This window comes from Nycticebus coucang, chromosome 14 (genome assembly GCF_027406575.1).
Source record: "Nycticebus coucang isolate mNycCou1 chromosome 14, mNycCou1.pri, whole genome shotgun sequence".
In the NCBI taxonomy this organism is placed as follows: Eukaryota; Metazoa; Chordata; class Mammalia; order Primates; family Lorisidae; genus Nycticebus; species Nycticebus coucang.
The window spans coordinates 72,600,109-72,627,403 of NC_069793.1; the positions used below are offsets into that span (position 1 = coordinate 72,600,109).

A 27,295-nucleotide genomic window follows, 5' to 3' on the forward strand; every position below is an offset into this window, starting at 1 on the left:
CTATTACAATACCTATAAATTTTTAATTCCTCAGCTGGGTGGTGAGTATGCAGATTTTCACCATCTTATTCTACTTTTTAATAAAAAGAGCATTTCTTGATTGAAATAAAGGAGGCACCAGTATTTCTGAGCAGCCTTGTGCCTAAATCACTACAAATGCCAATTATGAATTTTTTAGTCATGAGCAGAGTGTGGGGCAGTGACAGGTTCATGCTATAAACATCAACCAGGGGCCTGCCTGGCACTCAGATGCCTCCCTGCCCTCAAGGGCTCCTATTTGAGACATCTAGAAATGTCCCCATGTGCCCACAGAATGGCAATGTGTGCTAGGAAGGCCACAGAGGCATGTGACTACCCTTATGGGACAGAGGCAGGAACAAGGCAAGCAGCCAGAGAGGTCAAGGGCTGCTGTCTGCAAGTTCACCCTCCAGAGAGTGAGCAGGATTTTGACAGGTTCAAAGTATCCAAATCATTCATTGCCCAAGGGCAGGGAAGAGCATCCGTAAAAGCTGAGAGGCCAGGAAGTACCACTATTGAACCTGCTGTTGCTGCTGCTGCCGCCATGGTACTACTTCTACTACTAACACCACAATTAACATTGATTGAGGCCAGGGGCCATGCCCAGAGCTTCATGTGTATTATCTCACTTAACCCTAATGACAACATTATTTTATTTAGATAAGATCTTACACATAAAGGTACAGCAGCACAGGGTGGTTAGGTAACTTGCTCTAAGTGATACACTTCAGAAGTAGGAGAGTCAAGATTTGAACCCACAGCCTGAGGGCCTTGCCATTTGTGATAAACTCTTCTGCGAACAGGGATAATATGGGGCCTTCTGTGATACTGTGAGAAGTTTGGGCTTCCTCTGGGAAGCCACTGACAATCACTTACAAGGGAAGGTCACGGCAAACCCCTGTTGGGGACACAGGGACACTGTCCCAGAGGCTATCTCCAGCACTCCCCTCAGCATTTCTGAAGGCCCAGCACCTTGGTTTTATCATTTTTCTTCTGCGCCTCTTCTTGATTTTGCATATTAACATCTGGCAAACGCACACTACGCTTGTTTTAGAGAATTAGGCAACATCTTTTGCCTTAACTGCAGGTACCTGGTGTGGTTGCTAACCGGGCACGGGAAGAATCTTTTCTCCAGAGTGTTCCCTATGGTCCCTTCCTGCCCCATCTCCCCATACCCTCCACTGGGCAAGGCTGGATCAGGCATGGCCCTGTTGTCTTCAAGACAAGACACAGGCACAAAGAAGCTTCACAGCAAGTATGGATGCCGGATTTCCTCAGGCTCCACAGGGCTACCCACTGTTCTGGACCGAGAGGGCCATCCAGAGCTACACCTTGGAACATTCCCTTCTCCCTATCTGAGATGTCACCACATGAGGGAGGAGTGGACGCAGCCCTTGCTGTCGGTGGGTTCTGATGCCAGCCTTGGCTCTGTTCCCGGCCACCGGAGTGAGCTGTGGAACACTCCCTTCCTCGTTGGGCCTAGGTGGGGAGAAGAGGCTGGGAGAAGATGTCAGAGGTGCCCCCCGCCCTGCCATTCCTCCAGGAGGACCTGCAGGGCCCAGGGCTGAGTAGACCCTCATCTCCTCTGCTTAGATGGCAGTGACATCCCCTTAGTCTTCACAGGGCTATTGTGACACTGGCCAACATGTTTTACAAGGCAAGAGAAAATTTTATTACTTCATAACCCAGTTTGTCTCCAGTGCCTCCTGAGGTGGTGGGGAGAAGAGAACCGGGGAGGCAGAGGCTGGAGGAGGGCGAGGGAGCAGCAGAGAGCTTCTCCAGACACGTTTGCATTCGCCAGGCCTGTGCCCTGACACGTTCTGGGCAGAGATAATGAACCACTCAGACACTGTTCCTTTCCGCAGAAGACAGGTCTTGTGGGGAAACAGCAGATGTCAGAAAAAGGGCCCCTCTGCCCTACTCTGCAGAACACGGCTGAGCGCCGTCTTCTGTGTGTCAGCAATGTGGCAGCAGCGACTTGCCTGTCACACCTGATGTGGACATTCCCAGACAGGAGTCAGAGGTGGCAGCCATGCCAGGAGGATGCATCTGCCAGGAGGGGGAGGGGAGGTAGGAAGGCTCTTTCCTCCTTCCTTGGGCCAGGCACTGGGATCCAGGATTGAATCAGCCACGGGTCCACCCTGAGTAAGACCCAGCAATGGCAGAGAGGGTGTGTGAGCCCCGGGGTGCAAGGCAAACACCAGGCTTTGCAATTTAGTCTTCTAGGGCAGTGTCCTAACCTCCCTCAGCCTCAGCATACTCATCTATAAAATGGGGGTGACAATGAATATTGTAGTTGACTTGCTGTGAGAGTTAAGAGAGATAATGTAATAAGATACATATCACATTATTTAATAATAATGCTAGTTATTATTAGTGGGTAGAGAGTTAATAATTCAATAAGGATGTAATGAGGGCCTATTAAGTGCCAGGCATTATTTGGGTAATTCTAATGCAGTATCTCCCTTCCCCCCAGGGCATGTGAGTACCTTGGCAGAGGGTAGCAGGGAGCTTCAGGGTAAAAGAGGGGTCATCCAACCTACCTTTCTTAACCCTCTCTGCCCCCCTCCAGCCCCTCCCCTTCCACAGGTAGCACCGATCTGGACTGCATCAGCCTGCGCCTGGCTCAACAGTCTCTCCCCTAAAGGGTGTTATGGAGACCTTGGAAGTCAGGACTCAGACTAAGGGCCCGGAATTAGCTTACAACCCCTGGGAAAACCCCAGACTCTTCTCCCTTAAAAGACAATCACTGACAAGCTTCAACTCCATCTGGACTTCTCTGCTTCCCTGACATGAATTGCTCTAAACAGGTTGAATATGAGTTGTGTCTATGAAGGAAGAACTAGGAAATGTTGTCTTCGATAACTCCAAATGGATCACCCCATCCCTCTCTTAGAATTTCCAAGGACTCCTGGGATGTTGCACTTTTATGTGGTCCCAGAGAGAGGATCTCTCCTAGGGATGCTATTCATGGCCCACAGCACTGATTATCAGAAAAGCAATCCCCTCAGCAAACTCCTTTGTGTGTTTCCCCCCCAAAGAGAAGATTTAGCTCTGTGGCCCAGGCTGGCACCTGTGGCATGATTACACAGTGGCATGATCACAGCTCACCATAGCCTCAAACTCCTTGGTCCAAGTGATCCTCTAGTCTCAGCCTTTGGAGTAGCTGGGACTACAGGTGCATACCATTACACCTGGCTAATTTAAAAATAGATGTATTTTTGCAGAGACAGGGTCTTGCCATCTTGCCGAGGCTGGTCTCAAAGGTCTGGCCTCAAGCGAGCTGTCTGCCTCAGCTTCCCAGAGTGCTGGGATGACAGTTATGAGCCACAGGCCCCTCTCTTGAACATGTGCATTTTGGGCTGGATGGGAGTAGGAAAGTAATAAATAATAGCTTTTTTTTTTTTTTTTAGAGACACAGTCTCATTTTGTCACCCTCAGTAGAGTGCCGTGGCATCACAGATCACAGCAACCTCCACCTCTTGGGCTTAGGTGATTCTCTTGCCTCAGTTTCCCAAGTAGCTGGGACCACAGGCGCCCACCACAACGCCTGGCTATTTTTCTGTTGCAGTTTGGCCGGGTCCGGGTTTGAAACTGCCACCCTCAGTACATGGGGCTGGTGCCCTACCCACTGAGCCACAGGTGTTGCCCAATAATAACATTTATTAAGTACCTACTAAGTGTTAGAAGTTTTGCCTATGTTATTTTCTTTAATCCTCAGAATAACCCAGTGGGAGAAGGTGTTATTACTCCATTTTATAAATAAAAAAAGTGAGGCACAGAGAGATCAATTAATTTGTCCAAGTTTATACAGGTTGTTAAATGAGGCAGGCAGCATTTGAACTTAGGAATATCTGGCTCCAGTGCTGCTGCTCATTATAATTCTTCCTGTCCCCACCAGCAGGGCCTATATACGCTTTTCTTTTTTTCTGAATCCCCCTTTTCTATGAAATTTTAATACTGCAGATATACTGTATACCTGTTCACATACTGTGGCCCTTTGGAGAACTATAAACCATTGTAATAACTAAGATTGTTTTCAGTCCCCAACCAACCCCCAAAGAACCAATTTTTTTCCCCTTGAGAATGATAGGGCCCCTGCTACGAATGCATAAATTCTACCAGTCGTCCTCAAAATGTGGTCCCCAAGTGGGAGAGGGAGCAAAAAACTGTACAAATAATGAACAAAATAATCAGATCTACAAACACTATAGGTACTGAAATGTCAGATTCAGAAAACAAATTGTACAGTCTTTAAAGACATATTGTAAGGGTAGTGAAAGCATCAAACAAGAACTGACTATGAAAAAAGATGAAGTAGTTTGAAAGATAGCCAGCTCAAACTTCTAGAAGTGAGACTGATGTGTGGGCTTCTTGGAGCTGTTGTTCTAAATAAGGCTTGCAGTATGAGAATGCACCTTGGCATTGAAATCAGAAAACTGGAACGCTGTGCAACTTGAGCCAACCCCTGCCTGTTTCTGGGCCTCATTTCTTCATCTGCAAACAGAAAGTGGACTAGACCACCTCATAAATCAGATTCTGTAAACCGATGTTCCATCATGCAACAGGTAACATCTATTGGGCATCTGTTTTTATGCTACCCATGATTTTAAGCATTTTACATTTTTAAATTCTTACAGCAGTCCATTGAGGTACTGGCTCGCATTATACTTGCTTTACATGTTAGGAAACCGAAGCAAAGAGACATTAAGTGACAGGCCCAGAGTCCAAAGTGGGTGAGTATTAGACCCAGTGGGTCTGACTCTAGAGCCTGTTTTTTGCCACTGTGTTGATGTCCTTGTAACGTGTTTGACTTTTAACACACTACGGTTGCAGCACTAGGATTTCTTGACTTGTGTTGCTCAATGACTAGCATTACTATAACAGTATAACAGCAACCAGAATATGCATTCCAGGGGGGCAGCAAGAACACCATGAAACTATCAATTTCAAATATTATTAAGTACATCGTTGAGCAAGGCCTTTGCTGATTTTAGAAAGAGCTATTTATGACAGAGTAGCACAGTGACAGATTGCTGGGCCTTACCTTCTGAACACCCATTTTTGAAAAATTACCCATTCAGAAAGTCCTTCTTTCTGCCCTGGTCTCCTCACATATCAAATGGGGATGGTAAGAGTGCCCAGTATCACTGGGCTGACACAGGCCAGGCCTGGAGTGAGCGCGCCACACATGGTAGTTCCCGCTGCTGCTGCTGCAGTTCTTACTATTTTTCAATCCAGTGGGAAGAAGTTGGGCTTTGCAAATGACCTTGCTTCAATTCCAGGTTCCCCCACTTCCTATCTGTGTGACTTAAAGTCATTGACCTTCTCTGAGGCTCCAGGGCCCCATCTGTGAATCAGAATAACAATGCTTAGCTCATCTGGTACTTGTGAGGCTTAAATGGACTGTGAAATGCAGCGGCTGACATCTAATAGGTCCTCAACAAATGCCTGTTCTCACCCCTGGAGTGTTTTCTGCACACTTGGCTTTTCCACTATGGTTAGAATCCAAACAGGCAAGAGATTCTACACTTCTTATTGAATCATTCATTGTTCTTTTCCACCAGGAGAACTTTTCCACAAGGAGTCTAAATACATCCAGTTCACAGTGGGTAAGTCAAGGCAGTACAGTGATAGAGGTCCCCAGCCTTGGAAAGGGGCCCTCAGGCCACTACCTCAGCTGCTCTGGCTAAGCTGGCCACCAAGGTAGAGGTATGCAGCCACAGATGCAGTCTGCAGCAGGAAGCAAGCCCCCTGATTAGGAGGATTTGGTAATTGAATCCACTAAGGATAATGACACTGACCTTCCCATTTAGAAATAAACTAGGCACAGGGCTTGTAAATGGCTCTGCAATCATTCTGACTGCGCATCCATTCTGACTGCATACCCAGGACTGCAGCGGCACCACTCCCAGGAGCAGGAGAGGTAAATGAGGATCACATCAAAGTTTTGGACAGGTAGCAACATCCACAGCAGTGTCCGTACTCTGCTCATGCCAGCCCCAGAGGCCCTGGGAATGGGCAAGATTTCACACTTGGTTTCTAGGGCTGCCAGGTTATTGGTTCCCAAAGCATAGGAGACTGGGACAAGAAGTGGTTTTCTTGCAGGGATCCTTTTTTGAGCAAATAGGAAACTCTTGGATTTCAAACTCAATTTGTGGCACCTTTTGGATTTCACCTTAGGTGAATTTTTCTGTCTTGCTCCCTAAGATTCCTAAAACCATTCACATGTTCAGTTGGTCTTGGAACATTAATTAAGCAAATACTGGGTGCTGGAAGATGATGGTGGCACAGGAAAGGTTGTAGGCATCCCCAGTGCCCAGAGTGAAGACTGGAGGTGCAGACTTGGGAAGGAAAAGAAGCCGAGGAAGATGCGAAGGTCTGGGAAGAAAACCTGAAGTCAGTAGAAGGTTATTGGCCACTGCAGTGCTGCCGAGGATTGCTCAGACCTGCCAGGCCAGACGCAGCAAATTCTTCCTTTGTGGAGGGTAGTGTGGTCTTCCCAAAAGATGGGACAGACAGACCTGGCTTTAAACTGCAGCTTTACCATGCATCAGACCAGGTATGTCCCTGAGTAAGATGCTTCTCTGTGTCTCAGTTTGTTTGCTAGAAACGGGGATATTCTTATCTCATAGAGCCCAAAATACATAGGTTTCTAATAATGAAGAATAATGTCCTAATAATGAAGAAAAACACACCATGTGCCTAGCACAGATAGTAAACCATAGGAAGAGTCCAGGAAATGTTCATTTATCTTTGCCTGACAGACATAATTGGCACCATATGTGACAATCCCTGCTCAGCCTCACATGGCTTGTCCAGCTTACTCAATATTTATACAGGAACTAGGGAGTCCTGGTTAGGGTTATTTTTTTAACCTGACCCTGAGATAAAATACATCTGTCTCAGGATCCCTCTGCCACCCAGGATGGAGGGTTCTGGCAGGGTATGACCACTCAAAAATTTCTGAGTTACTCATACCTCTAGTTTATAGCAACTCAGTTTACATCTTAACTGTGGTCATGTGGGGATATGGATTGTCTGTTGGGTGCATGGAAGCTGCCATGGTAGATGCCAAAAGTGTGGAACAAAGAAGCATCCCTGGTGTCCTGCTCAGCTTTCCAAGAGCTAAAAAGTAGGTCTGGAGAGATATGATAGGAACACGTATTAAAAAGAGCAGTACACAACAGTAAACACGCTAGGCCAGTGGTTCTCAACCTTCCTAATGCCGTGGGGCCCAGCCCCTGTGGGAAAAGCAGTCATCCTTAGAGGCAGATGGACCTGAGTCTAGAGTTTGAATCGCAGCTCTGCCATTTCTAGCAAGGCATCCTAGGTGGGAGAAGGAGTGGGGGGACAAGGGAGGAAGCCTCAATTTGTACAACTGTAAAATGGGGGCACTACTGCCTCCCTGCTCGGATGAAAAGATGACATGAGGGGTGCCTGCCACACAGTAAGTGCTCAGTTAGCAGTTGGTTTCTTTTCTCCTTCCTTTTCTATTTCCCCCTTTTTTCGAGGTGACAGACATTACTTTCTTTGCTAATAAAGCAGAATTAGTTGTGTACGACTTTTATCTGCCCATTGGTGTCCATGGTCCTCTGTATAAATACATCTGTATACCATCAAGGAGATGCTCGTGCAAAAACTTTTGATGGCTTCTCACTTCTTAAACAACAATGAAAAATGTCCTAACTCCTCAGCGGGCATCCACCTTTCTACCAGTAGGCCCCAACCCCTCTCTGGAGCCCCACCTCTCACCACTATTTTGCTGGAATGCTCACCCCAGCAGCAGCCATCAGGGTGCTGGGTGTGGGAGAGAGCTCAGCCCAGCCTTGGGATGTTCAAGTTGAGACAAAGGTCAGAAAAGCGTCCCAGCAGCAGTTACAAGAATTCGGCCTTAAAGCATGAGGAGGATTCTGCTAAATAGACCAAGATGGAAGGAAGCATTCCGGACTAAGAGAATCTGGTGTGAGCCTCCCCAAGCTTCATTCCAGGAGAATTCCCGTTCCCTTCCCACCAAGATTATTCTCATTTCCAATCTTGACCAGATTCACAGTTGACTTCTCCACTCTCCGCTGAACCCTGTAACAAGGATCTCACCTCCTGTACCCACGGTTTTCAAAGTGTGGTTCAGGGATCCCTGAAGGTTTCTGAAATGCTTTCAGTAAGTCTGTAAGGTCAAAACTATTTATAATTATGCTATGACGTTATTTGCCCTTTTCATTCTTACTCTCTTGTGAGTATATAAGTGGAGTTTTTATGTTGAATGCAGAAGCAGGTACATCTATCTATTAAGCCAAACATTAAAGTGAGTTGCCAAAAAGTAAAATAAGGCCATTTCATGCATTTTGTTTTTTTTTAAAAAAAATTCATAAAAGCATTTTATGTATCTTAATGTAAGGGTTTAATATTGTTATTTTAAGTAAGCTATAAATTACAATTTGAACATTATTTAAGTGCTAATTACTAGTATGATAAGTTTTGGCAGATGTAAGCCACACTAATGATAGCCCTTTGAGGACTTCAATAATTCTGAAGAGTAAAATGGGGTCCTAAAATGAGTTTGAGAACTGCTGCTTTAGGACATGCTGTGAAGAAGGCAGGGGAGGACAAAGTGTGTCTCTCTTTTGGGGCAGACTTCTCAGGCAGCAATTTCTGCCCATCCCTGGGGTCCATTTTGAGTTAAATTTTGTATATGGTATAAGGAAGGGGTCCAGAATCTGACTTTATACCTTTGCATATGGATATTTGGTTGGCCCAGCACCGTTGGCTAAATTGATGACCCAGTGTCTTCGTGGCTCAGTAGCCTCATCTGCACAGTGAGCTTTAAAAGGTGTTATGAGCAGCGAATGAGCCTGAGAGAGAAAAATGCCTGGGCACAAAGCAAAGAGTCAATGCCTATAACTGAAGGCATGGACAGTGGATAGGAAGGTGCTCCCAAAGGCTGTTGTCATTATTGCCATGTGACAGGGCAGCTCCACCCCTGCTTTATAATACCCTACTTTGCTTATCACAAGGGCCTGTGCTATCCTCAAGACACTGGTTTGCCACTCTCTTTCCAAGGATCCCTTTCCTGAGTGTATCTAATAATCTTTTTTTCCCCTTCCCTTTTTTTCTCCCTTACTTCCTACCTTAATTTTTCATTACATTTTGGTCTTAATTAAGTTAAAATTGGCCAGGCCTGGTGGCTCACGCCTGTAATACTAGCACTCTGGGAGGCTGAGGCAAGTAGATTGCTTGAGCTCAGGAGTTTGAGACCAGCTTGAGCAAGACCAACACCCCATCTCTACTAAAAATAGAAAAACTAGGTGGCTGTCATGGTGGGCACTTGTTATCCCAGCTACTTAGAAGGCTGAGGCAAAGGGGATCATTTGAGTTCAAGAGTTTGAGGTTGCTGTGAGCTATGATGATGCCATACACTCTACCAGGGTGACAGATTGAGATTGTGTCTCAAAAAAAAAAAAATTAAAAAATTAAGTTAAAATTGTTAACCTACTCAAATCCTTTTTGGCAAGCGGGTGGGAAGGCATGACTGAATGAGTCAATCAATTAAAAGACCCCTATTTTAAAGACTGGAAAGCGAAGCCCTCAGAGTGACTCACGTTGGGCCACCCCTCGGGCAGGTGTCAGAGGACAGCCTATGTGAGGTTAACTCCAGGGCTGTCTCCACCCCCAGCTCCCTCCTACCCTGGAGAGATCCTTCTACATCACGTCTCCCTCCTCCAGTGTTTGCAACACCTCCTGATTTAGATTTCTCTCTGAATTCATTAGTGTCCCATTTACCTCGTCCTCCTGATCTCCTAGGCAGACACTGAGCAGGAGGAGGCTGAGTCGGCAACAAGGGCTCCTCCTCCCGACCGGGGAGAGGGGTCAGGCAGGGGAAGGAGGAAAGGGACCCTGGGCTGTGACCCCAGATGGTTCCTGGTCCCCTTGGCTCAGGGCAACTGGGTCCCATCTGAGTTCCAGGCACTGGGACTTGCCCACTACCCCCCAGGCTCTGGGAATGGATGGAGAGTGCCTGTGTCATGTGCTGCAGGGACTTCACCCCCGTGGCCAGGCAGAGGGAATGAGTGAGAAAGGAGATAGTGGGGGGCAGGGAGGAGAAGGCTGTGGGCACGTTGGGAATAGTGTGTGGAAAGGCTGGGTGGTTTGAACAGTAGCACATAAGCCAGTAACAACATGGAATCTGTTCAGTCACGTGTTCATTCAGCCCCTATCAGTGGGTGTCTACTGAGCACCTGTCACATGCCAGGCATTGTTCCAGGCAGAGAACAGCACCAAGTAGGGCCCTGGCCTCACAGAGCTCAGGTTCTAATAACAGAAGACAGAGACTAGACAATTAAACTTGTCTAGTAACATATAACGCATCAAGTGGCGATAAATGCTACGTAGGAAAGTTCAAACAGAGGACAAGCCCAGGCAGAACTGGGCTAGGAGGACCGTGCCTTTGTACAGGTGGCCGAGAACGGGGGAAGGCCCTTGTCCTCACCCCCACATCACTGCATCTTGCCCACACCTCTGGTCTCTGTGGCTCCTTGGGCAGCGAGCACTCTGGTGGCCAGGCCCTTCAGGTGGCGGCAGAGCCCAGGGAGCAGCTACTGCAGTAATGCAGGTCTGAGATGGAGCTTGGACCAGCATGTGGATGGAGGAGGGGTCACTAGTGCAGAGGAAGTGGGGGAGCAGGTCAGTGTAGACACACCGAGCAGCAGGGGATGGGGGGTGGCAGCAGATGAGGCTGAAGAGAAAGGGGAGAACATTCCAGACACAAGAATCCACGTGTGCCAAGGTTCAGATTCGACCCCTTCCTGCCAGACTCAGAAACGGCTACCTGGCATTTTTGCAAAGTGTCTCTCTTCCTTCGGTTGAGATTTCAACAAGCCTCACTCGGAATGAGCAACCCAGTCTCTGGGCTCTGGGCGGCACCCTGTCAGATCTGGAGCTGGTTTGTGGGGCTGCGTGCACCCGCGGCAGGGTAGAGGGGAGCCAGGGACAGGAAGACCTAGGATAGGAAGGGACATGGCGGATGAAGGGGAGACCACACTTCTTGTGGTGGACTCGATTCGGTGACCTTTTTATTTTAATTTTCATGGCATCATTTACAAGTGAGCCTGCCTGGGGCTGAAGAGTTCACCCTCAGCTTTTATCCTACCGTATGTGTTAACCTGAGTTTTCCTATCTTAAAAATGAGGTCATAAGAACTCCCTCCTGGGGTTTTGGGAGTCGCATAAGATGCGCAAATCTAGCACTTGGCACGCGGCCTCAGTGAGTGTGACCCTTTGTACCTGTCCCTTTACGTGAACAGCAAAGCATCCTCTAAGATCTCCTCACAGACCCGCACATCTCGGCTGTGAGCAGTCAGACGGGTTGCAGTTGTGCATTGCTCAGGGTGAGAGCAGAAGCTACCTTTGTTTTCGTTCCCTGTAACAGCCCCAGGTGCTGGGCCTGTGCCCAGGACTCATATGTGTCTGTTGATAACTAAATAAATAGTGGAGTCAGAGGTTACATAAGGTATAGGCTCTAAAGCTTCTTATTGGGGAGAACTGTGACAAGATAATTTCTCTGAGCCTCAATCCTTACCTGTGAAATGGAAATAACGATGTCTCGCTCCCCACATATCCATGTCTTTCCCACATTTCCCAGAACCCTAGAAATCAGGCAGGGCCATAGGCTAGTTCTGGCCAATGGGTTGCATCACTTGGGAATCAAAGCATTTCAAATAGTCGCTAACCAAAGCCAGCAGTGGTGAGGGGACTAACCCCAACAAGGGTTTTTTTGTACATCTGTTTAAGTGGGATGACAGAATATGTGAAAACAAACCCTTGGAGGGGTCAGTCGCTCATGCCCCACCCCCCTCATTGGTTAGTGACTGTGACTGTTTAAGAGCCAATGCTCAACCTTCCAGTGACTTTTTTCCTGGGCTGCAGAGACCAAGGTGGCCACATATGCCAGGCAATATGCTAAAATGTGGCAGAGCTTTCACCAAACTGGTCCCTAAGTCACTAGGTAGAGCAGAGCCCTTCATCAGTCTTGGGTAGATATGGGGCACAAGTGACAAATAAACCTTTGCTGTGTGAACCCACTGGGATTCAGGAATTCATTCATTACTGCAGCATAACTGAGCCTTACAAGATTATTCTTCTGACTTCCATGATTGCTTACAGGATAAGAAAAAGTGCTCGGCACCTAGCAGGTTCACAGTGGGTTTTCACTAAAGGGCTCACCGCCTCTTTGCTGTTCCTTCCTCTGCTTCCTTGGCCTCCCTCACCATGGCCAGACTCCACTGGTCAGTCCACCCTGCTCTGAGCCATATTCCTTCTCTACTTGAAACATCGTCCCCCTTTTCCCACACAACCCAGGGATTCTTCCCATTTTTATCATCACTCTTCTGCACAGAAACATGAGGAAAAACTTCCAGAGAGCCATCCTGGCTGTAGGACCTGGGTGCCGGACCACCTGCCTTCCAGGCAGCCTTCCCTCACCTCTCCATACCCCATTCTCAACCATGCCTCCGACCTCACTCCAGCTCAGCTCCCGAGGTAGTCACCCTGGTCTCTTGTCCCCCGAATGACCCTGATCGCCTCCAGTGCCCCCATGGTCCTGGACCAGCATGTGGTCTCCTTTTGCCACCAGCACCCCAATCATACCCCTGCTAGGTGCCCAGCCATTGCCCCTACCCGGCCCTCCCCGGATACTGGCTGCCAGCTTGGTTTCCAGTGGCCTTTGCCACCCACCAGTCCTAGTGCACCTGCTCCCTGAGAAGACCACCTTTACTGGCCTGACGTCCTCTACTTCCTTTGCTGCCTAATGGCAAAAGCCTTCAACCAAAAAATATGTGTGATTTCAAGTCCAAGATGGCATTTCTCATCCAGGCCACAGATTTGCAGCTAATGACAGAAAAGCAGAGCAGGAAGAGAGGACTGACCTGGCTCCATGTCAGCACATTCTGAAGAGTCGGCAGTGTCCGTGGGCCCTGCAGCCCTCTCTCCAAGGCCATTGGATCCCAGAGGATGGGGAGGGATCCTTTCTGTGGAGGCAGAAAGCAGAGATGCAACTGAGCAAGGTGGCTAGGTGCCCTAACCCTTTTTTCACATGCTTCTCCCCAGCAGTAATTGCAAAGGCACACCATGGGGAAATAAGGCTTGTTCTCGGTCCCACAGCAATGATGAAGAACAAGTAGGATTTTAAACGCCCTGCAAATCCCACACAAACACTTCTATGCAGCATTCCCAGGAGGCTCAGATGCGCCTTCCTCTGTTCTCCCATCTCATCTGGTGCTATAGGAGTTATGGTCTTGTCTTCAGTCACTGTTCACACATATGTTTCCCCAGGGGGACCAAATCCTGCAACGGCAAGGAATGCAGATCTGCCCTCTTTGCAATCTAGGTGCCCAGCATGCGGCTGGGAGCAGAGGGGAAATCAGTGTTTTATGAACAGAGGATGCAGGCAGCACCTGGGCTGAAAGCCATGGAGGGCTTATTGGGCAGCATGTCATTTAAGCTTAGCCTTGCACTAGACATAGTGTGCAGATGGGTGGGGTGGAGACAGGGCAGGTGCCCCACATGAGGGAGGAGACGCTTGGGAGGAGAAAGCATGACAAAGAATGAGCGTGTAGCTCAGCTTTCCACAGCACGCTGCACCCAACGGGAGATGTGGGCCTCAAAGGCAGGGCCCTAAGAGCCAGGCTAGGGGATTTGGCCACTGTTCAGAGAGTAATAGGGAGCCGTTGAGGTTTATTGAGCAGAGATGTGATGGTTTATTGAGCAGAGATGTGATGTTACTGGAGATCTGCTACAGGAAGCTGAATGTGGTAAGACTTGCACCATATGAACTGGGGAGGAGGCACCCGCAGCTGTGGCAGGAAACTCCTATTTGTTCGTGTGCCAGGCATTGGAAGGCCGGTAGGTGCTTTGATCTCATTTGACCTTCTGAACAACTGCAGGAGGCAAGCATTATTCTTTCAGACTTGCAGATCTGAGGCTTTGGGGACTCTAAGCTGCTTGCCCCAGTGAGGAAGCAGAGGGACAGGATCTGACCCTGCTCTTTACCTTTCTGGGTGAGCCCTAAAGCTGTTGGCATCCGGACCCCTGATGAGCTGTCTTTCCCTCCCAGTGTGTCCCTTGCCTGCTGAAGGGCATCTGCAGCTTGATTGTTTCCTGGGCTGCCTTTTGGGAGGGTCCAGGTGGAATTAAGTGCAGAGAGCCTGCCTTTGCTGCTGTTAGATTCCCCAGAGTGACCACAGATCAGAGAGATAAGATGATGTGGTCTCCTGCAAAGGATTCCAAAGGCAGCCGGAAACCACTCTCTTCCTGGCAAGGAGGGCTTGCTTTTCTCTTCCCTTCTCAGCTAAGCCAAGGTAAGAGGAGCAGGGGACACAGAACCGCAGGGGACCTCTTTTGGACACCAGGAATCTGTTGGGGCCATGTAGAATGCCAGGGAGAAACCCAACATTTCCATGCTCTGGGGTGAGTTCCCTGCCTGGAGGACTCTTAATGCGCTCAGAGGTGAAGATCCTGAATCACTGCCATCAAGATGCTGCCATTAAAACTTCAAGAAAAGGGCGGCGCCTGTGGCTCAAGGAGTAGGGCACCGGTCCCATATGCTGGAGGTGGCGGGTTCAAATCTAGCCCCAGCCAAAAACCAGAAAAAAAAAAAAACTTCAAGAAAAAAAAAAAGATTTCCTCATGTAAACCACAGCACACAGTCAGAGCTGTGGTATCCACACGACAATCCAGGGCGCCCTGATTGTCACGTGCACAGCGCATGAGAGGACGCCCAGTGCGGTGGGAAAAAGCAAGGGCTTGAGCAGCGGAGTGGGGAAGGGGGTCTGAATCACACCTCACCCAGCGGCCTCTTATGTTTTCTTATTATTAAATGGGAATGGGATTAGAGAGAAAAAGTACCAGACCCTTAGTACATACATAATAACGTACTATTTCCTTCCACCTTTTTATGGTCAACATTCCGGACATTACTTTCTTGGTGAAGTTGCTGTTCTCCTCAAAAAGTTACCAATTGAAGAAATGAATTTTTACAGGAAAAAACGCGAAACTACAGCAAGTTGCCTGTACCCTTGAACCAGTCCTTATGACTAGTGCCTTCTCATTATCTGTCTTTACATCTTTCTCTTCCTGCAGCCTGGGAGCTCCTTGAAGATAGTGACCACTGTGTCTTCAATCCCCAGTACACATTCACCTTATTTTGAAATCCAAATAAACCACAGAGTCTGCAGATCATCTGGGATTTTTATATTCCCAGCCTGGTTTAAAGAATGACTTTAAGCAACACCTTCAAGAGGTCATCCAATCCTCTGAAACCATCTCATATAAATCATTAGCATATAAATCATTAGCATGGAATACTTCACCTTGTTACTTTACTAAGAGCTTTGGTTTCTAATCCAAGCCAATTATATGTGCCAACATACTCGGCAACATCTTAATAATGCCAGTCCTTCTAGGCCTCTGGACAGAATCAGACCAAGTTGAGAGAGAGCTGGGGTCCAGTGAGACTGAGGAAGTGGGGATGGCAGAGGAGAAAGAAATGAAGCACCCAGACTGTATTCAAATCCTGGCCGTGAATATGGAACAATGAAGCACAGTGCCTGGGGTCAGAACAAATAGTCAGTAAAGGTTAATTCCCTTCTCCTCTCCTAACTCCAGAGAAAAGCAAAGCCATCAAACTTGTTGCAAGCAAACAAGGAGAGAGGAGAAGATTCCCCACTCTGCAGAGTCCATTTGGAATATGGATTTTTCTTAAAGCCTTTCTCCCTGAGGACTGAAGGAAGCAGGTTATTTCATTTTAATTATGGCAGCTGCAGCTGCTGCTTGTGGACTCAAAGAACAATTTTCAGATTAAAAAGAAAAAGCCACACACATACACACCCACACACCAACTCACTGAGAAACTCAGCTATGCACACAGAATGGCAGCTCCTGCAGAGAGCACGCCAACGGGGTGGAAAAACCTGGAATGCCGTACTCTAGACGCTCAGATCCAGGTGGAAATCCCCGTGCGTGCTCCCCCCACCTCCCCTCCCACCTGGCCTCCCCTCTGCCCGGAACCTCAAGGACCAGCTCTCTGGCCACGCTGTGCCATGGAATGTTCCGTGTTGAGCAGCTGCATGTCTTTAAAACACACAGGGGGAAATAAAGGCAGCAGGTGGTTTTATGTAATCTTCCTGTGAATTTTTAACTGGAAGTCCTCATTCATGAAGGCCTGACATGTTTTCTTAACTGGTCCTGTGTGGGTCGAGCCAGCCAGCTCTGGACACGTCGCGGTGAGGATGTGCGTGTGTGCCTCAGCCCGTGTCTGCAGGGGAGCCGGGCAGCATTCGCTTGCCCTTTTTGGCCAAGTTTCCACTCGGTACTCTGTCCTATGGCTCTTCCTCAGTGGACATCCAACTGGTTCTCGGAGATAGCCAGGGCGAACGGTGGCCCCTGAATCCTTCACAGGTGTGTTGCCCAAAGCTGAGCTGTGTGCAGCCTGATCTTGAAAACGACTGAGGAGCCATGCTATGGCACGGACATCTGTCAGACAGGGTCACGTGGCACAGGCGGGGTGGGTGCACCAGCACATGACTGCCTGGGTGTAGGACAAAAGATACTGGGCTCCCACCAACATGTGCAAGAACTGTGCCTGTCAGAGGGGCCTGCCAGGAAGCGCTGGCAAGAGGGGAAACAGTTCTCAGCCACCAGGGCTTTGGCAGCCAGCTAACATGAACTGATGACGTTTGTGGTATCTGTAGAGAGAGTTTCATCAATTTTCTGAAACTTGCTTTTACTTAACCAGGGTCTACCTTCAAACCCTTCAAGTACACCATCAAAAATTCTGGGAATGAAGGCCGGGCACAGTGGCTCACATCTGTAATCCCAGCACTCTGGGAAGCCAAGGCAGGTGGATTGCTTGAGTTCAGGAGTTTGAGACCAGCTGGAGCAGAAGGGAGACCCCATTTCTACAAAAAATAAAAAAATTAGTTGGGCATGGTGGCAAGGCACCTGTATTACCAGCTATTTGGGAGGCTGAGGCAAGAGGATCACCTGAGCCTAAGAGTTTGAGGTTGATGTGAGCTAGGCTGATGCCAGGGCCCTCAACCCCAGGGTGTCAGAGTGAGACTCTGTTTCCAAAAAAGAAAGAAAGTGAAAATTGTAAGATGTAAAAACTGAGAGCCATGGGCAGGTACGTAGGCAGTATGGGTTGACTTGGAATTGTGTCCTCCAAAACGATACGCTGGAGTCCAAACCGGCAGCACCTTAGAGAGGGACCTTATGGGCAGGGTCTTTATGGAAATAATGAAGTCATGAGGGAGGGCCCTAGTCCAGCATGGCTAATGTCCTTATGATAAAGGAAACACTCAAACACAGAGACAGATGTGCACGCGGAGAACACTGCGTGAGGATCAGAGTTCTGCTGGGAGCCAAGGGACACCAGAAGCCAGGAGAGAGGCCTTCGGTGGGACTGCGGCCAGCGTGACCTCAGGCGGCCAGCTCCAGCATGGGGAGGGCTTCCTGTCTTTCACACCATCCTGATTTCACACCATCCTAGGAAACCCTTAGGGTGGGAAAAGCTGGTCTATGGTGAAAAGAAAAGCCAACTAGGGTGGTGCCTGTGGCTCAAAGGAGTAGGGCACCGGCCCCATATACAGGAGGTAGAGGGTTCAAACCCAGCCCCAGCCAAAAAAGAAAAAAAGAATAAAAAAAAGAAAAGAAAAGAAAAGCAGACTAAAGCCCCAGAAGGGGACAGGGCAAATCTAATCACAAATCCGCTGCATCTCTGCCTTTTCTCTGCTGAGGGTTTTACTCCTTCCAGGGCTCCGTGAGACAGTAGCAAATCCCTGTTTCCAGTACTGGTTTGGAGGTTTCCGTCACTTCAACAGTGAACACTGTCATTAATATTTAATGATTATCACGGTCATTAAAGCTAAGGAAAGGAGGATATGAATGGCTCCAAGTAATGCTGGGCTTACCAGACTGGGAGCGGATGGAAAAGCCCACAGCTTCCAGATGCTGTCCAAACATTTGCTCACAGAGAGGGATAGGGTCCTCCCCGGCTGGCTGCAAATAACCTTCAGATGGTCACACAGCTTAATCCTTTTGGTGTTTTCTTTAATCCAGTAATAGCCAGAATAAAATCTGAAAGGAATTTTCTTCTGCAGAGTTATGCCTTTCTTCCCAGTCCGACCATGACTGTGTGCCTGGCCTCTTGAAATCTCCAAAACAAAACAAGAAGGCCCAGCCAAATCCCTCATGGTGTTACATGTTATTTTCTCAGCTACACAAACTTAGGAGCCTTTGTTCCTTCTGCTCTGTCCTTGGACGTTTCCCTTCCCCATTCATCTCTGTCCAGAGGGCTCCCAGCTAGCAGTGGAGGAGAAAGGCGGTTGAAGGGAGCCAGGTAGGAGCTGCTTAACCATCTCAGACAAGAGCTGAAGCCCCGCCCCCGGAGCAATTTTCCAGCCTCCTGGAAAGACCACTGAACATAGCCCTTGTGGCAGAATCTGGCTGGATAGTGGGGTATGGGTTATGCCTTTGGTCCTGCAGAGCAGAAGATAATTAATTGTTCAGGGTACAGGTGAGCCTCTGGGACTGGCACCATTGTAAGAGTGAACAGAAACATCATACCTTGAAGATTATACATATGAAAAGAGACCCTGCTGTTCTCCAAAGGCCCAGGGACAGCAATTATACACATGAGCAAGGCTGAACCCGCTACACAGTGTAATGAAGTTCACTGTCCCCTCCTCAAAGTAGAAGAGAATCTTGATTTTCCCTCATTTGTTCTATCTAGGAGATCATATAAAAACATGATGCCTTTACCAAGTTGCCAGCTGTCTTGATCAGAGAAATTAGAAAATAGCAGGAGTTTTCTGGAATGGGTGGGGGCCGACTCAGCTTTGAACAAAGGGGGGCGGGTGGAGGTGGGAAGACTGATGGGACGCTGTGCCAGCCGTTGGTCTGTTTGTTCCTAGATCCATTCCCCACGCTGATCTGTTTTGCAAGGAACTACACTTCTCAGGCGCCCTGGCTTCTGGGCAGGTGTGGCTAGTAAAAGGCCCCAGCAGAGAAGACTGGAGGTGAGAAGGGAGCAGCCAGGACATCTTTTTCTTCTCTTGCTTTCTCTCAGACCACATCCCTGGCACTGGTCATATAACCTCTGCTGCTTCAGGTCCTCACAGTCCCAGTCTCCTACATAACAGTTCTAGCTCCTGCTGGGTTGTCCCAGCATCTGGAATCTAGAAACATCACCTCTTCAGCCCAGGGGTGATAGTGGTTCCTTATCCTTGATTTCTGGGCTGAAATGCATGCCCTTTAGCTCCTTAGCTGTTTCAACTATGTGACCAATTTGCAACCTTAAATTCCCTCCATTGAAAGACCTGGAGTGATTTCTGTTTGCCTGCCTGGACTCTGATAAGAAGAATCTGCAGGCAGAAGGGCCACCCTGCAGACCAGGGGGCAGTGAATACACCAAGACTCTCCCCAGTGCTTGGGCTGGGATGGAGCCCAGGACAGAACCGACCACTGCATTCGAGCCTCTGAGGGAACAAGTGATAGGTAGGGCACCTGTGTGGCCAGGAGGCAGCCCTGGTGGTCAGGTCTTTGCTTTCATTTTTCCCCAAGACTAGTCATCTTGAATGTGGCCTTCCTGCTGTCGGTGATGCACTAATGTAGGAAAGGCCAATCATTAATTCAGTGGATGCCAAGGAGCTCAGCTGGGAAACTTCAGAACCTTTTGGCTGATTAGGGTGTCCTGAGATGCTGCAGGAAAGCCAAGAGCTTAATGGAAGAGAGAAAGACCAAGAAAGACATCTCTGAGTAGGTCTGTGAGGGATTTAAGTCTTGATGTGGCTTATCTGGGTCTTGTCTGTGTGGACACCTATACTATAAAGGATTTGCACCAGTCCTGCCAAACTCAGGGGTGGAAAAAGTCCTTTATTGAGAGAGAATGGGGACATGCTTACAATGAGAGAACATGTTAGTAACCCTGAGAGCCAGGGCATCCTTTGTTATTTTATTTCTTTCCTAATTTTCACTACAGCATACTTCGTTTTATTAAAATTTGGATGTGAAAAAAAGCATTTCTAAGCAGACTGACACAGGCTGGGACTAAGAAAGAGAGAAAGTAAGGATAAAGCTCACTATAAATGAAGGGTCAAGGCTTTCGCTCCCTGGCAGAGCAGGGGACTAGGAGAGCCACAGCACATTTGATTTTTGCTTCTGCTCAGGTCCTTGTCACAGGTGGCCTTTTATTGACTGACCCAAGTGTCCCAGACCCATGTCCCCTCAGGAACTGAAAGGACCACCAGGTGTGGAACAGCAGGGCTGTTAATGAACTGCCACAGACCTCACCTCCCAGGAAACCTCTATTGATTCCAGAGAGGAAACCAATGTGGAGACTCTCAGACAGACCTGGTCTCCCCCTCGGCACCCCCACCTACGTCCCTAGACCTCACGTGCCCACCCGTGTAGACACAAGTGCATGTGTTTCTATCCTGGTGAAGATGAAAACACTTGGGGGAGAAACTGAGTTGGAAAAGAGATGGGAAAACTTTTTCAGAGATGGGAAAACCAAGAAAATTGGAGGTTGCATATGTTCCCCTATTTTATTTCTTTCCTAATTTTCACTATAGCATACCTCGTTTTATTAAAATAAAAATTTTTTAGACCACTTATAGATTTACAGAAAAATTGTGAAGAAAGTATACTGAATTCCTCCTTATACCCCACACTCAGTTCCTCTCAGATTAACACCCTGTATTAATACTATTAGTAAAGTTCATTTGTTACAATTAAGGAACCAGGAGAGATATGTTATTATTAACTAAAGTCCACAGTTTACTGGGATTTCCCTTGTGTTTATCTTTTGCTGCTCCAGAATCCCATGCAGTCTACCACATTAAATCTCATAATCACACGTCCTTAGGCTCTTCTTGGCTATGACAATTTTTCGGACTTTCTTTGTGGCAGTTTGGGGGAGTATTGGAAAGGTTTCTGTAGGATGCCCTACGACTGGAATCTCACAGTAACACAGGGGGTACATATTATTGGGAGGAGGTGCTCCTTAGGTTTTTAATAATTTCTTGGTTATAAAAGCCATGCCTATACTTCTACTGGGGACACTGGCCAAAAGCTGGGGCAGGCCGCATGCTGGACATGTTCTCCATGGTCACCCCAGCATGCGTACGGTCCCTGGCATCCTCACCTCTTGGAGGACCACAGAACCCTCACAGCCTAGCCACACGGACCTCTGCAGCTTCAATTTCTGAATTTTCCTTCCCTTTCCTCTTGCCACACAAAATTTGCTTGCAATTTCCTAACTAGGCCCATACCCTTTCTTATCTTCATGTTTATGCTTTTGCTGTTTCCTCTGCCAAACAGAAAGCCATGCCTCTCCCTGGCTAGCTGAAAATCTCACTTACAAGTCAAGGCGTAGGACAAAAATTCTCCTCCTGGGAGCCTGCTCTGATCCACCACTCCAAACAGAACTGATTCCCATCTTCCCCAGGAAGGAGCGCAGCATTGTCTACTCCTGTCCATGACTGACCACCCTGCTCACCAGCCTAGGGCCCTCCAGCCCTTGGCAGTGTGTGTTTATTAACTTGTCTACTCTTTGTCTTCCCCTGCCAGAATAGAAGCTTCGTGAGACTGGTCTGCTGTGTTCACTGCTACACCACGACAGTGCTTGGCACATGGCAGGTGCTTGATCATCACCACATGCTGAGGGAAGAAGTGACCCTGCTGGAGCGTTTCCCAGAGCATTTATGTCATTTGGGTGCCTGTTTCTCCAGATAGACTATGTGTTTTGAGGGGAAGAGCCAGGAGCAGACCCCATTTAACAAGGAAAGGCTGGGCAGAGAAGCTGGCATTTAACCTGGGCCTCGAAGGTCACTTCAGGACAGTTGGTCACCACTAGCCACTGTCCCTTCTTTCAGGACCTCACCCCACACTCTTTGCAGGAGCATCTTCGTGTGGCTGCAAGGGGCATACAGTGCATTATGCATGATCTTCTCCAGAAATTTACAACCTCAGAGCTGCTAAGCAGTGGGGCAGCCCTTCTCTTTCCAGAGCTGGATGCTGGATTTCTTTTCTTTTCTTTCTTTCTATTTTGAGAGAGAGTCTCACTCTGTCACCCCAAGTAGAGTGCCGTAGTGTCATAGCTCACAGCAACCTCAAACTCTTGGGCTCAAGCAATCCACTTGCCTAGCCTCCTGAGTAGTTGGGACTGCAGGTGCCAACCACAATGCCCAGCTATTTTTTCTATTTTTATTAGAGTTGGGGTCTCATTCTTGTTCAGGCTGGTCTCCAACTCTTGAGCTCAAGTGATCCACACACCTTGGCCTCCCAGAGTCCTAGGATTACAGGTGTGAGACATTGTGCTTGGCCTTAGACCTGGACTTTTGACCTTGAATGCTGCCCCGGCTCCATTACCGAGTGGTCTAAACCAGGCGTCCTCAAACTGCAGCTCGCAGGCCACATGTAGCGGTGTGAATTATATTTGTTCCCGTTTTGTTTTTTACTTCAAAATAAGGTATGTGCAGTGTGCATAGGAATTTGTTCATAGTTTTTTTTTTTTAACTATAGTCCGGCCCTCCAATGGTCTGAGAGACAGTGAATTGGCCCCCTATTTAAAAGTTTGAGGACACCTGGTCTAAACCGTTCCCAAGAACACATTTGGTGAGGCAAGAAACAACAGCAGCTCTGCCGCCCAAGGAGAGGGCCCCAGAAGTTGAACAACCTCTCTGTGGCTCAGTGCCTTCACCCAATAATGGAAATAATATTCATACATACAGAGTGGCTAAAGGGTTATTAGCAAAGCACTTTATTAAAGTAAAGTCCAATTTGAGGCATGTTCAGTGTTATCAGCAGCAAGTAACCCAGGTTTCATGTTATCTGAGCCCTGTGACACTTGGGCCAGTGATGACCGAGACAGGACAGGCAGTGGGCGGGGAGATGGGCACTACCAGGTAGAACTTTAAAAGATAAATCACTGAGTCTGCTAAGATCAAGGTCAAGTGTGTACAGTAAAACACACACACAAGCCAACCATATGTTTATGATACACACATTGCCTCCTGGCTGCCTAGCAAGCACCCCTGGGCTTGGACTACACTTCCACTCTGCCTTTGATGCTTCTTCTGCCTGGGGACCCCCTGGCGTGGGGAAGAGGTATGAGTTGCCTGGGGAAACCTGATTCCAACCTTGGCTGGGGATTTAGCATGCTGATTTACAGCTTAAGAAGAATGGAAATGAATTTCATTTTATAATTCTGCATAACATATAGGAAAGAAAGTAAAAAGGATGTCAAACTGGAAAAAGATTTGTAGCGTGGAAGAGAGAAGAGAGTTAATATCCATCCAGTAAAGATTTGGTGCAAACTGATGAGGGAAAACATTCAGGACCCCAGCAAACTAATTGGGAACAGACATGGGCAAAGTTATTCAAGAAGTATATTAAGTGAATACACACTTAATATATGGATAAAATAAATGTTGACAGTCATCCATCACTGCACAGAAGCAGGGCAGAGGGAGAGGTATGAAGACTAGAGGAGAGGCAGGTGCAAAGGAAAGACACAGGGGGGTGGGACAGGTACGGGGGACTTGAGGAAGGATGGTAGACGGACATACCAGAGCCTGGCAAGTGACAGCGTGGAAAAGTTGAGTGGGACACTGTAGGCAAGCCAAATTTCTACTGGTTTCCAGATGGGGCAGAGAGTGCTGCATTTAGGCACGTCAGGGTCCCAGGTGTGTCACTTTCACTTCACAATAGCAGAGAGAGGAATGATGAGTTTGATCAGCAGAGAAGCAGACTCATGGCCAGCAGAGTTCCTGTACATGTTCTTAGTCTCCTTCCAGGTGGCCCGTCATAAACCTTCAGTGGGCAAATCTTGGCTAAAGTGGCCCAAAGACACAGTTTACATGATTAGGGCAAACAGAAGGGTCTTCTGACCTGGGGCCTGGGGACCTTCCAAAGAGCAAGAAGGAAGAGACTTCTTCAAGGAAGAGGCTGTTCTAGAAAGGGACAGCCCAGCATGCCCCTCCCACATGGCCTGCTGGGGGACCATGCATCACCTTGGCAGTGGATGCCAAGGGAGGCTTTGGTTGGAGTGCAGAGAGCACAGAGCTGGAGTCAGGCAGTTCTGGTTCAGATTTGGAGGTGAGGTTCGCTTCTCATCAGCCAAGTAGCCTTGGGCAAGTCCCTTCTCTGGGCCTCCCTTTCCTCATCTGTAAAATGAGGGCAATAAAACCCACTTTCTACCGTAAATGTCAATTTAAATGAGCTTGCACATGCCGGTACTTTCTTCCGGGTATGTTCTTTCCCGCTGAGTGCTTCATTCATCATTTGAGGGATGGGATAAAAATTGCTGTCAAAAAGTCTGTCAAGTACTTCTCGGGTTCTTGTGTGATGGGTACCCTGAAAGCCAGAGGAAAATCTGAGAGAAGGGTCTTCCTGTGTGGACTTGAAGTGCTGGATGCTACGCACACGCATGCCCACAGGGACATCTTGCACCAGTTCTTCCTGGCTAGGAACACTGGGGCAGTTCCCTGCTGGGACTGAGCCTTGTGTTTCCGCTGGCCCAACTAGAGCCTGTGCACTTTTGCACAGAGAGCTGACTGGGCTGGGACGAGATGCTTATGGGAAAGCACGTGGGGCAGGTGTGGAAACACACAGAGACAGTCCCTGGGCTGGCTTTCTCCACCTCTGCAAAGAGGGCTCTTCCCTGGAGTTCTAAGTGGTTCTTCCTGCTTTCCTGCTGAAATATTTCATGGGTTTCACCCCCTTAAGTGACACCTGCTGGAAATGTAATTGGGCACATAATTGCTACGTGGGAATGTAGGTGGGTTTATTTCCCAGTGCTGGTGCCTCTCTTAGGAAAAGAAATGGTATAGCATGAAGCTTTTTCCTGCATCCTCACTGAAGGAGCCCACAGTGGGCTTCCTCCCTTGATGCCGGGCAGCTGGCCTGGGGGCACTCTCGAGGCAACAAGGAAATATCTGATGAAGCATTAGGCTTTCCAGAAACCAAATCTCTGGCACGGGGCTCAGTGAAGCCATGGGGCCTTGTCGTAGTACTAAGGGGAGAAGCCTAAAAATCTCATCAGAAGTTTCCTTGATGAACATTCTGAAACTCCAAAAGGGAGGGGTAGCCCAATGGCATGTACAAAGCGAGAGAGATTGGGTTGAGAGCTGGGACAGAAGGGGTCCTGCCACACCCCTCCCCGGTGAAGCAGCCTGAAACTTGGTAGGTATTTGAGGTAGGGAGGCAGGGACCTTAATTATGACACCAGTGATAGTAGAAATATTGATTAATAATCTCGTTAACGATTGACCAAATGGAAATCAGGACAGGAAAGTTTGAGAAAGCAGAGAAAAGGGAGCAGAAAGTTGGAACAGGGATAGGAAAAACATGCTTTTATATAGACATAAATACATCAATGTATGTATATCAACTAATATACCAATGTACAAATACATATTTGTCGTGTTCAAAAACTTATCACTGGTCTGTGGCTTTGTGGGAACTATTCTTTCATCCCACATTCCCCTCCCAGTTCTTTCTTTTACTTTTCAGATATTTATCTGAAGTCTCCAGGTAAGAATTAGCACATACACTTTAAAAACACTTTTTTTTAGCTGAACTTATTTGCCTATTCAGGTCAATTTGACCCCCCTCATGCCTAAGGTTTAGCTTCTTCCCTCTACGTTCGTATAATACATAGGAGGCAGCCGCCATGGCCCTGTACACAAGGGCTAGTCTTCTAAAAGTATTTCTGGGTGACTTTCCTCCTGTAAGAAGAATGCCTGGGGCTCAGGGTCCCTGCCTCATGGACTCATTCCATAGTGAGAGCCGGGGCTTGGATGCCACCACTGCACCCTGCTACCCAGCACCAAGGTATACGCTGAGGAATGACAGTGCAGAGGTCCCAGGTCTCTACATCTCAGTCCTTTAGCACAAATACTCAGGAGAAAACGCACACTGCTATTTGCAGAAATCCTTCAGGAGCCTGTGAGAGACGTTCCTGCCCTCTAAGGGACTCTCCCAAACACAGTCTAAACTCCCCCTGATGGCTGAGGACTTTGCACAGCTCCTCTTTCTAGTGAGCTCTACTGCACGGATGCCCTTTGTGACCACCACCTTCTGCAAGGTCATTTGATCCTAAATGAAATGGCCCCAGTGCCATCCATCATGTGCCTTTGATGTTTCCATGTTTACCCCTTCTCGTGCTGTGACCTCCTAATTGTCAGCACCAGGTGTCACTTCTTTTTGCTCATTTCTGACGGTACACTAGACCTTGGAACACAACTCTCCAGGGCTTGGCTCACCAGATCCTCATTAACCAGCCACATCTGGAGCAGATACCAAATCCTGGCTCGCTTAATACCCACTCAAAACCCTTCCAGTGTGTGTTATGTCTCACAGGGGTGAGGCAGCAGGAAACGGCTCCCCTCTGTCTGGACCCATTGGCCAGCAAATGCATCTACATGATTGTAGGGGGCAGATGTGGTATGGGAGGTGGGGTCCAGGCTTAGGTGCATCGGTTGAGGCGGAGATGTCTGTCAGCCTGGACAGCTGTGGTGTGGGGTCCACTCTCTGGTTCTCAGAGTTTTGAGTCCCAAAGAGAGGAGCAAACAGGATTTCATTAAAATAGTCCAGTGCTATGCTGGGTACTTCTCTAGTTCTTTGGCATCCAAGCATGGGTCTCTGGCATTTCTGAAAAGTTTGCAGGACACCTAATATCCTGTATTAAATCCTTTTCTGTTTAAAGTAGCCACAATAGATTCTGTTGTCTAAAACCAAGAACCTGGACTGAGACGACATCCATCTGCCCCCAAACTGTAAGCTCCTTAAGCACAGAGATTCTTCCATGTCTGCGTCTCCCCAGTCCCCCAAACATGTCTTGTGCATTGAAGACCTCTGCTGACTGGTGCCTGGACTAACAGGGAGGTGTAGAGATGGGCCCCTCCAGAGGCCCCACCTACCACTGCCACCCTGGATTGCTGCTATCCTGCCAATGCTTGAAATCAGATCGTGTGGCTTATTAAACTCTGCTATACAGTAAGCATAAAAAAATAGGCTGTGGGTTGGGAGCATTTCTCATCAGAAAAGTCTAAAGACTGTGGTGAACAGCCAAGTTGAAATGTGTTTTTTCGTTTCCTGCTTCGCTGGCTCTCTGCCGCATTCCAAATAGCTAAGGGACTTCCAGATAATCAAAGTTCTCTCACCAAACATACTGTTAGTAACTCCTTTCAGACCCCTTCCTGTCCAGATGTACAGAGAGAATAGCA

General features: G+C 48.1%; 1 protein-coding gene across 4 annotated transcripts in view; it reads right to left on the bottom strand.

Moving 5' to 3' along the window:
• The window catches only part of TENM4 (teneurin transmembrane protein 4), a 799,143-nt gene that overhangs the window by 546,432 nt on the left and 225,416 nt on the right, over positions 1-27,295 (bottom strand). For all 4 annotated transcript variants that reach the window (XM_053561449.1, XM_053561450.1, XM_053561451.1 and 1 more), the window contains one exon: positions 12,938-13,039. In XM_053561449.1, the coding sequence (XP_053417424.1) occupies positions 12,938-12,947 (10 nt within the window). In that variant the 5' untranslated portion in view covers positions 12,948-13,039. The remainder of the gene's footprint in view (positions 1-12,937; positions 13,040-27,295) is intronic.